Raw genomic sequence first — 12415 nt, 5'->3', positions numbered from 1 at the left:
AGTAGCTTTTCCAAATATGTCTGCCGGATATACTATGTAAAGGGGGGTAACTCCAAAATAGGGGAGGTAACTTGGCACACTGCACAAATCAATAAATAGAGAAATAATGCATGTAGTCGTATAATTCCTGTGCATGCTAGAAAAGGGAATATTATAAATGAGTATCAAACTAGCCCCCAAAATTAATAAGCCTGTCTACTTATGATAAGTTAAATTATATCTAAGAAATATTTTTAATAATAACAAAATTATATACGTTGAGTATGGATATTTGCTTACTAGAAGGAAACACAGTAATGCGTTTTACCGTTCTAGTTGACGTTTATCTATCTCTCCCAAAAATAGATACTTGTTCCGTTAACCTCAATATCATTACAAAATGCTGTGTTTGTGACAGGTTTTACTCGTTTAAAGGCGTTATTTTATAACGAATAGAGGAAAACGTACTGTAATTAATGTATTTGCGCTACATGGGAAAACTCGGTGCTTTTCTGAAAGTGCAAATCCACGTTTGGGCATCGATTAGGGAATAACACCTTTCTGTCAATTATGTAAATTTGAACATCGAAACGCTTATCACTTCAGCTAATGGATGATATATACAGATACCATGTGCATTTTGTTTTTACCTTTTTGGGGACCTATAACAGATCGTTGGTTTTCTTCTCCTTCTGGTGATGTGGACTCTCCATTTTAAGGTAGACGTATTGGTATCAAGATGAAGGTATGCAACGAGAATTTCCCAAAACAAATCAACAGAAGTAGATCACGTTGTTAAATTTAATATCATTTATTGACTGAGTTTTATAAATGCCGTAACATAGGCAATATTTGGATTCCAATTGCACAATATGTACTCTATAGTGAATGGCATTTTCTAAGTAACTAATAGATTGAGACCGACCACTATTCAATTTATCTTAAGGAAAAACTTGTCGGAAACGCGTTCTTTTCATTCTGTGTCTTAAGTTATGGCATATTCAATTGCATTAGTTTTAACCCATACGAATGTTATCTATCAAATCGAAACCCATCAAACACCTACTTTTAGTGAAGTCAATTAGATTTGCTGGATGAACATGAAAGGGTAAAAGCTGCATGTTCAACGTTCTTGGCCAAATTTGATTACTGGCAGTTTTATTGGTTTCTTACAGACCTTGGTACTCGCTGCCCAGATCGAATATATGATGCATCTCGATCATTTATTTTATTTGTAATTATTTTGTAAAGGTTATGCTGCGTTGCTTTAAGTCGGATGTTTTCTTTGGGGTCCTGTGTTTGCTTTCCTTGTTGCTTTATTATATTACGCATTCCCTGGCGGGTGCTCTAATACCTCGGTTTGAAACATGCCGTGGTGGACTTTTGATTTGACTGGGTTTGGGTTTGACTGGGTTTGTCTTAACACGATTTGAACTGGCGGACGTTTTTTTTGGCTCAGTTTGAACTGGTCCCGCGGGTAATAAGAAAGGAAATAGACGATTCAACATGACATAGGATGTTATATACCATAAAAAGAGAAATCAATGTATATGTCATAAAACGTTCCGGATGGTGCTTAACGTGCAGATCCCTGATATTCGCCTATTATTTGAATTTTGGTTTCTTAGAAATTAACTATTGCAACTTCTTTGTTCTACGTATCAAAATGACAGTAAAGTAATATGAAGCATCCAATGCTTTTTCATGGAAAGCATACCGCAGCTGCAAAATGAATGATGAAGTAAATATGGACCGACATGAGGGACATTGGGATGAATGAATTTCAAAACCCAAAATATCGACACGCGTAGAGTCATATTATTAGATAGATTATGTTATATGTTCAGGCGAACAAAATCTTATTTTCCTTTAAAAATATCAGAATTACCGACACATCATCCTCGATGTTGTATGGAATTCCGCGGCTTAATTTGCTATTCATTTAACGTTTGATGTCTTTGTTGTTTCCAGACATAAGTCAAATTTAATAGGAAAACCAGTGCACATTTGAACGTATTGAGGTCACGAGAAATCTATAAAACATCATTCTTTGATACTTATTTAAGCATTTTAAGATCAATTAAGGAAATCTGCAAAGTGCATCAGTAAATAAAACACATCCAATGCACGGAGGTTCTCAATTTAATTATTTTATCTTATCGAATCAATGACACTCAAAAATGAGCACATCCACTCCCGGGGTCGCCCAGGCCTCATTGTAGTACGGTACAATGCAGGGTCTATTACATGTATAAAGCTATGCATAACAAAGTCAGATCGCTCCCAAGATGGATTCCTGTGCAGATTAATTGATTTTAGGAAGTAAAAATACATATTGATCAAATATCTGATGAGTATAGTTACGTTGTATAGAGTTACCAGTTAAGTATTTTCTTAAGAAATTCAAATTAAATGAAAAGTCGTGCGATAAAAATGCTTACTGATTGTCCTCAGTGCATTTCATATTGAAATTTAAAGTCTTTAGTTAAAATCCCCGAAGAAAAGACAGAATCAATTAAAATCCTTTAGGATAGTAAAACAGTTTCAACTGTGTATATGTTTAAACACCGGATATTTCCATATGCTGCCGACTGAAACTTACACAATTCCACAAAATGGCACGAGCAATGCTGATTTGGGTTTTAAACATAGATTATACATTCGGGAGCATTATTCAGGTCAAAATCTTGTGAGGCGAGGCCATTGTTATTGGTAGACATGTACATGCATGCGAGTTAAATTAAAAACTAGTGGATATGTTAATGGGATAGTATACAGGGTGTTTCAGAAAGCATGTTCCCAATTTAAACCTCTATAAAAACTAAAATGGAAATCACATTTATAAATTAAAGATTTTTCAAATGATTACCTCAATGTCATTTGATTAATTTATAACTTTGTTTACATTTTCATATACAATGCATTTTGAAATAGCATTAATTTTACATAATTTTGAAAAATAACTTATCAAATTATTTTTTTATGTTCATTTAATGACGGTCTCCTATGTGATTCATGGGTGTAGTGTATTTAGGTGTGCACCTTTTTGGTGGCTACCGTTTATTCCAATTGTGATACAAACTAACTAGAAGATCACCCCACCTAGTCAAACTGTACTGACAACGGGTGAATAGACACCCCACTCCAAAAATGTTGATAGAAGTTACGATAGATACATTTATAGGCTCTGATATGGTTCGGTCAGGGGAAAGTTCTCAAAGCCTTCCCCACAGGGAGGAATGCTCAAATAAAAGCCAAAATTTAGAAAGTGCAAAGTGAGAAATGAGAAAGAACGTAATTTCAAAATATGACAAAAAAAATAATATCTCAAATTAAGTCGCATTGTACGATTATGCAACGGAGACAGCAGTTACAAATCTAGCGCCATAACTAGGGGGTATACGTATATACTGGATATATTAAAAAATGATAGGTTTTTGTATTTCATATTAAAACTGTTATAATGTTGACTTTCCTCATCTAGGTCGTTTGGAGACGAGCTTCGGAAGAAAATCCTTTAACAGTCGGGGACTATACTTACGTTTCCGACGCTAGGTTTAGTACACAACACAAAGTTCGTCTTGACCAGTGGAATCTCCACATCCGGAACGTAAGTCTGGAGGACGCGGGGACGTACGAATGCCAGGTCAGCACCAAGGACAGAAGTATCAGACGCGAGTTTAATCTAGACGTCCAAGGTAGGCATACACATATAACTTATATCGTCAGACTATCTATGACATGGAAATATTCCTTTGTCAATACTTTATTGATATGATAATTTTGGAGGAAAAACATGACAGCTATCTCGTATTATTCAAGTTCAATCTCTTTAACATTATATAAACAAAGAACATCAGTCGAGTCAGATCCAGTTAGAGGGATCAGTTGGTTAAATCCGAAGCTTCATTGTGCCAGTTTTAATCTGATTTGTTCTACAGGAAATTAAATATTCATTGGATTCAAATTGATTTACCGGACTTCAATGAAATAAACAGGCTTAAATTAGTGCTGGGATATTATTAACTTGACTATGGAGTTGTATCAGCTGTCTTCCTTGACTCAGTAACATGAAACACAATCTAACTATCGCCTTTACACTGACCTGATTAGGAGATGCATATGTCTTTGACTCAGCTAAGATGATATATAATCTAGATATTACCTTGACCCTGACCTGATAGGCGACGCCTATTTTTCTAGAAGACAAATTGTTTTTGGAACGAGTGCTGTATCAAGTTAAAGGTTAAATAACTGAGGTTTTGTTTAGCCCTTGCATTTCACTTGTAAACAGTAAAGCATGCTCATCACTGACATGGTTTACAAAACTGAAATTGTTCAGAGGACACAGATTTACAAATAGTAATGTATGAATATATGCCGCGATAGATTATATCCACAATGAGATTTTAGTATAGACCATGTATACACCATGAATTCACAGTTATATTCTAGTATAGACCATGTATACACCATGAATTCACAGTTATATTCTAGTATAGACCATGTATACACCATGAATTCACATTTATTCTAGTATAGACCATGTATACACCATGAATTCACAATTATATTCTAGTATAGACCATGTATACACCATGAATTCACAGTTATATTCTAGTATAGACCATGTATACACCATGAATTCACAATTATATTCTAGTATAGACCATGTATACACCATGAATTCACAGTTATATTCTAGTATAGACCATGTATACACCATGAATTCACAATTATATTCTAGTATAGACCAAGTATACACCATGAATTCACAATGATATTCTAGAATACAATAATTACGTTTTAGTATAGATCATATATACACCATGTATCCCCATTGACGTTGTAGCATAGATCATGTATACATCATGTATCCACTATGACGTTTTATTATAGATCATGTATACACCATGTATCCACATTGGCGTTTTAGTATAGATCATGTATACACCATATATCCACTATGACGTTTTATTATAGATCATGTATACACCATGTATCCACTATGACGTTTTATTATAGATCATGTATACACCATGTATCCACTATGACGTTTTATTATAGATCATATATACACCATGTATCCACTTTGACGTTTTAGTATAGTTCATGTATAGACCATGTATCCACATTGACGTTGTAGTATAGAGCATGTGTATACACCATGTATCCACTATGACGTTTTATTATAGATCATATATACACCATGTATCCACTATGACGTTTTATTATAAATCATGTATACACCATGTATCCACTATGACGTTTTATTATAGATCATATATACACCATGTATCCACTATGACGTTTTAGTATATATCATGTATACACCATGTATCCACTATGACGTTTTAGTATATACCATGTATACGATATTGCCATACGAAGTTAGTGGATAATAACATCGATATATGTATAGATATATATCGATTGTTTCGATCTTTTTCAGATTTGCCAATATACAATGCAGGTAATTATGCTGTATTTGCAAACATTTCAGTTTCTTTTATGACTGTGTATTACATAACAAGGCATGGCCGTAATCGTTTGTTTAGTTTAGTTTTTTTCACATTAAACGACACATTTCTGCCTACAAGTTTTGTCACATCAGCGGGGCTCTTAAAACTGGCAAAGAAGCTTTCTTTCTTTAGTTTGCATGTGGGCGGATTATGCAAATTTGACCACTCTACCGAAAATTAGCAATACATTTGCTGATAAAAGTACAAACATTGATAAAATAAAATCATATTATATTCCAAAAAATATGATAACGATATGTTGACATAGCCACGATGAGTCCGGTTTGCTATGTGTACGATATTACAGCCCAATATCTGTTTTGATTTATGTAAACTATTTCTGTATTAATATTGGACATCTTTTGCAGCTATAAAAATAACTGGCAAAAGGTACGTGGACAAGGGTGAGCCGATTGTGTTAAGTTGTAACGCCACCGACTACTACGCTCCTCATGACATAGATTGGTTCAAGGACGGTGACAAACTCAACTCGGATAAACTGAGAGGGATCGAGATAACCAAAAGTGTATACCTCTCTAGAAAGACAATTACAAGTGTGTTGAAAATCAAGAAGGCTAAAATGACCGACGCTGGAGACTATTTGTGCAGAACCTCCGAACGCTATATAACAACAATACATGTGCAAGTTTTAAATGGTATTTCTTTGATGTTTCGCTTTTTCCCTCTGATTTACCATCAATGTTCAAAGCATATTTTGGTTGTATCGTATAAAACGTAGTTTCTTTTAGATTTGTAATGTTACACTTGAAAGACAAGAACCTTTTTCCGTACATGTCCCTTCTTTTGTATTGTGACATAGCTGCACTGTGAAAGTGTTATTTCACCTTTTATTTTCTACCCATGCTAAATTATTAACGTCCACTGTTTGTATCTTCGTGAATTTTGTCATTTCCTTATCAAACTTATTCTAAGAATACATCCATCAATATTTACGAACATGCTTTAGTAGAAATCGTTTTGACACTGACAATACTATTGGAAAATCTCGTTTGTTCTGGGTTCCTTCCATCTACACTAAATTATTGGGGTGTCCACTGATAATACGGACACTTATTGTCCAATACAAAAACAATGAAATACTATAAAATTGGTGGCACCTAACAAAGCCCTGATAATAAAACAAACATTGATCATAATGAAAGCAAGTTTTAATGTAGTGCGACTTAAACGAGGTTGGTCTAGGTAATACATGTATATATCTGACAGAAATTGATGTGTTTTACCGTTAAAATGCTAAAGCATCCGCTAGAAACCACCGAATGATGAGTCCTATGGCGCCGAATCGTTATGTTCAAACGAGACGTTATACTGAATATTTCGGTTGAGGTATTACGTGCATGATTACTAAAGCTGAGTCAATCGTCTATATATTTTTTTGGTGGTAGAGCTATTGGTATCAAGGACCGATAACGTTTAATTTTGATAGATGCTTTGATATATGGCAGGTAGACATTTCTGTGTACAAACGTCTTGTTGGGTGTAAAGATTTAGTTAATGAATCTCTATCAAAATTCTATCTATTTTGATAAATGTCATTTAAAAACGTTATAAATCATGATAAATGAATGAATCAGGAGTCCAATTGCCTTTCTAGCCTGCCGCCTCCTAATATCCATATCAATGGTTTTCCCAGTGCAAATATCTTATTTCTATAAATGTTTGTGTTGGGAGCATGTTTTGTATAATCAGTTATTATCCATATACATACAGATATATGTTACGCAATACGGTCAATATATTGATACATATACACATAGTACAGGTTTATATGCAGTGGAATGACCAGTACCGGAATGCCTTAGAGCTGCTGGATCACCAGTGTTTTACCTCTATCAGTATGGAGATGATCATTGTAATTCCTAACGCCAGGTTGTTAGGCAGAGAGGTGTGCTGGTGTAATACTCTGCAATGTCTTATCACAGAGCTAGTAAGCCAGTTTATTCCTACAGTGTAGCCTGCTAATGAGCTGGGCAATGTAGTGAACCGGTATTGGAATAAATTGGTGTTGATTAAATTGGAAACAATGCAGTCTTGAAAAGCATACAGAAAATGAACGACAATTATAGGACATATACATGTATCGGTTAACTGATTTCAGAAAATACATAAGAAATATTAATTGTCAATTTTGCAAATATATAATTACAAACTTTGAAGTAAGTTCAATGCTGGAAGGGGCATTATAAACCCGCTTATTTTCAGATTTTGTATCAATTTTATGACGCTTAATTAGAGGAAACCAATTATCATATAAACTTGAGAAGTTACGGTTAACTATAGGAGGAACAACCCGTTAAGTAGTTAGAAACAATTTATCATTACATTCACTTATAACCTTAGGTTTAAATTCTGACAAAAATGATGAATACGAGAGACAGTAAATTGCTTTCAGGTATCTTTATTATAATTAGTTTGATGACATTTCAAGACAGTAAGAAAAATGTCAGCATGCACTGGTCCCCTGACTTGATCAAACAGATTCATTAGCAACAACACAATCTACACGATTTACATTTGTCCGAGAGTGGATTGCCTTTTCTCCAATAAATTCTAGCCAATAACAAACAAAACCCACAAGGACTTAATCTGAGAAGTGCAATTCAATTTAAAATTGTTTCTTTCCAAATTAGAAAAAAAGAACTCTGACGAAACCTGATTTTCTGTGCTAAGAATAACATATCAAGGCTGACTAATATGAATTTGAAAGTCAGCGTTATACACCGGGGAATTTTAAATTCCGACAATGCTTCGAAAGGTCTCAGGAAACATGTTATTCTCGACCATTAATGTGGGAGATTAAAGAAATACAAATGATTGCTGCGACAGTTTTCGTTATAATTTGAAAGCGATGTTTTTTTTTTTTGTTTTTTTGTTTTTTGTTTGGTTTTGTTTTTGTTTTTGTGTTTTGTGATTTTGCTGTCTTAGCCCTGTGAACTTTTCTGATACTTCTCAACAGTAAGAGCTACGGTTAATACAATTGGTGGCATCATGATATAGCTGATCTAATTACATCATATCCAGTTCACGTAGGGTCCCCTCTGAATATACGACAACAGATGTTTATTTGATGTTGAATGACGAGTCACAATTTGAATTCATCTTGAAATTATTTCAAAATATTTCAATGCAAACTGTTATATTGACGTTTCCTACATAAAATTTGATTGCTTTACACTCCTAATTTATTTTGAATCTAACATCATTGTATCTGGAAATGCCCATAGTAAATCCCTTTCTTTCTTATTTATATTCAATTAAATCTTCGATTTAACATTTCAGGATTTGTTAAAATTTCGTATTCATTTATATTTTTATTTTTATATGTTTTAAATAACGATTGATTTATCATTATTTTGAATATATCCCTATTCATACTAAATTTGAGGGTGTGCAATGATTAGCAAAATAAACCATTGTCCGGGAATAAGTGAATCAGCTACATGTGATGGAAGTAACGGAATGATCGCGGATAACATCCGATGAACACGTCGTTTAAATGAGTACATCTAATTTGGCTTTGACTCCGCGAACAGATGGTAGAATGTTGTGAGGGATTTACGCTACATTTTAACCCTCCACCGTTTAATGTACGTAGAGGATCAGACTCTGAAGTATTTGATTTACATTCAACACATTGTTTACTACCTGTATATTGGACTTTTAACGATGTAACAGTACATAACGATGTAATTCGTGTGTTTTCGGTCGGAGAATTACACGTTTATTATTGGTTTTAGTGTATAACGTGATTATACGAGTAGTGCAAATATGTTAAAGACGGAAACAGGTATAAGGGATGAACATTACTGAGATATACAATGGTCTTACGCGTCAGTCAGAAAGGCATTTTTCTCTACTACCATTGGACGGTAATAAACGCGTCTACAAGCCATAGAAAAAAATATACAGGTAATTGTTTTTGAAATGAATTAGCTTCGATCGGAAGCAAATTCCAATTTGGCTGTTTTGAGATACGGGTTATGTAATAGAATTATGAAAAATAAAATCTAGTTAGTCGTCTGATGTGTTTTGGGTCATGTTCAGTGGCGTTGTATGTAACAATTATTTAAGATCGTGATTTGAAAAAAACGGATCTATAGTGTGCATTTTCAGCAGTCAGTAGAGAGCAGGGTTTGATTGATGTTTTTATAACTTCTATATGTAAAACTGTAAAATATTTAATTCTGAAATAAGCCTTACTGCTCTAACGACCGTTTTTATGATACTAGTCTGTGTTCTAATATACTTATCTTGTACACGGTATACAACACGATGTACATTGTACAAATTAAACGTTCTTAACCACACGTATGAAGATATTGATTGTATAGTAATATTACCATAAAAGTAGCAGGACATCATTGCTCTCTGGAGAAATCATTTCTTACAGTTTACAGCTTATTGCTAGATTAGCAAGCAAGTGTTGACTTTCACTCTTATGTTTGATAATGGGTTCTTTTTTAATCTTTTTAAAAGAAGAATTTATCAGTACAACCAAATCATATTGATATGTATTCAAAGGGGGAAGGAGGTATTTGTATATCGTAGTAAATATTATATTTAATTCTTATGCGCTAAACTACTTACTCTATACACCAATCGTATACAACAATTGGTATTCATTGTAAATGCATTTTTACGTTCATGTTTCTGGAAATTTCAGTCTTGTCCATATAACTTAATTTTAAAATAACAAATTAAAGCTTTTAGATAATCCCTTTCTAAAGCAATCAGCTGTTTTCAATCTATATATATTGACACCTACATAGCAAACCAGGTGTCACGTGACACCAAGTAACGTAAGCTTTAGAAAATATGTACATGTAAATGTATAATGTTAATACAAACAATGATGAGTTTAATGGAATGCAACTAGTATGTATAGTTTAGTGGGGACCTAATGATATCGCTGTTTTATCATGTTTTAATACAGTAATATATCATTAACAAAACCAGTATGTCGTGATATACAAGTACTCCTTTCAAATAGCGATGATAACTATATATATACGAACTAATATGTCTTTCTATCTTGCTTTTCAGCGAATACTAGTAATAATGTAAAACGAGGTAAGTCACTTATTGATTTTAATGTTTATATTATTTTCTTTGTTTTTATATGGCTAGATAGAATTATTATAATGATGATATTATCATGTCCTGTTTATATGTTTTCAAGTTAATTACAATCTTCAAACGCAATCTGATCTTTGGAAACATATTTTATAGTGCATGTTAAATCAAACAAACAGAAGAGAATACCGTAATTCTAACTCAAAATCGACAAAAAACAAAGAATTTGGACAAAAACATCATTTTGATTGGGCATTCATGAAACAATACATAGAGAATACGACCATGTCTTGTGAGAGAGTAACCATCTGCTGCTTTATTGAGGACATCGGCAATACAAATCTATGTCAAATCTGGTTTTACATATTCCCAAAAGGACAACGAAACCAAGGGACATTTCAACAAGCACCGAACACGTCTGACTTGATACATGGAAGGCTATAGAATATTTGAAATGATATATGATGTCAGCCGTAAAAAGATACTCTTTATAAACATGCCTCTCTAGAAACCTTAGGTTGTAATCTTTAAATGTAGTCGATAGAGGTCACGAAAACCATGATAATGGATCCAGTCCCCAAATATCGATTAAACCGTGATCTGTAAACATCTTGGGTCGGTAAAGCAGGGAGTTACTATCTAGAAACAGAACATTATCATTTGGGGCATTAGAATTACCACGCTTATCATATAGTTTAAGTTTAAGTCGTCCATAATGGTTACGTTGTAAGTAACGATAACTTATCATCAATATGAGGGAAATGGAAGGATTTTTCAAGGTCTATGCTACCAGTTCTGATTTGCTGTTCAACATAGAAATAAAAACATATCGGCCTACACAGTTTGCTTAAATGAGCATGTCTGAAGTCACAGTCTTGATAAGTATGCATTTATATGCATAGTTTAACTGATGTTATATAATCTTCTTAATTCATTACTGATTTACGACACGTGCGAGCAATGTTTTTAAAGCCAATATTTTATTTTTAGGTACACAATCTGGGTTTTCACGTGGCGCCAACAGAGGTCCATCGATCGTGCCAGCAAAATGCGTCCTACTGCTGACAATGATACTTCTTTTTCTAACATGACATCGTAACTACGTTATACGACAATAACGACAAGTGCCTTGAACGGTGATTGCCGAAGGTAAAACCTGCGGAACGAAATTCTGGAAAAATGTAGCAAGAACAGTGGGAAAGAAACAGGTTCCGCATCTCCAATTGATTATTGTATTCTATAAGCGGTAATTCGAAAGGATGCAGAAGGAGCAAACAGAAATTTCAATTGGACGAAACAAATTGACCAAACATATCGCGATGGATTTATGAGAATTGTTCGACTGTTCTTCGACAAAACTCTACGTTAAAATGTGTATACGAGCACACATAACGTGATTTGAAAATATATTATTTTTAACATCAATTAAACTGATGCGGTTACAGGACAATACAGGACAATATTTATGTATCTGACAATAAATATGGTTACACAATATGGTGTATATATTGCATATGGTTTTACATTGTATGCGCAGTGTACATACGTATATTTTGGTACTATACTTCTCACTCATTCCAATTCATCATTTCATCATTCAAACACATTTTACTCAAAAACGACAATTTTACAATTGTTTGTGTTATAAGTCTGACACACTTTGCATGAATCATATGATTACAAAATGTACATAAAACATTACGGAGGATATTGAATATCCAGGGCAATAAAAGAGTTAACATAGGTTTAACCAAAACAATTTAAATCACTTGTAACCTGTCAAGTTCTTGTAATATTGAAAATGTCACTTTATTTTGATA

The 12415-nt window shown here is 33.6% G+C and overlaps 1 protein-coding gene across 1 annotated transcript in view; it reads left to right on the top strand.

Annotated features, from left to right (window-relative positions):
* The window catches only part of LOC117334487 (zwei Ig domain protein zig-8-like), a 78558-nt gene extending 66450 nt beyond the window's left edge, over window positions 1-12108 (top strand). The window contains exons 4-8 of the mRNA XM_033894143.1: window positions 3464-3677; window positions 5432-5452; window positions 5870-6157; window positions 10566-10592; window positions 11586-12108. Coding sequence (XP_033750034.1) covers window positions 3464-3677; window positions 5432-5452; window positions 5870-6157; window positions 10566-10592; window positions 11586-11686 — 651 coding nt within the window. The 3' untranslated portion in view covers window positions 11687-12108. The remainder of the gene's footprint in view (window positions 1-3463; window positions 3678-5431; window positions 5453-5869; window positions 6158-10565; window positions 10593-11585) is intronic.
* The last annotated feature ends 307 nt before the right edge of the window (window positions 12109-12415 follow it).

This window comes from Pecten maximus, chromosome 9, assembly GCF_902652985.1.
Source record: "Pecten maximus chromosome 9, xPecMax1.1, whole genome shotgun sequence".
NCBI classification, from domain to species: domain Eukaryota; kingdom Metazoa; phylum Mollusca; class Bivalvia; order Pectinida; family Pectinidae; genus Pecten; species Pecten maximus.
This window is presented reverse-complemented; position numbering and strand designations above follow the sequence as displayed.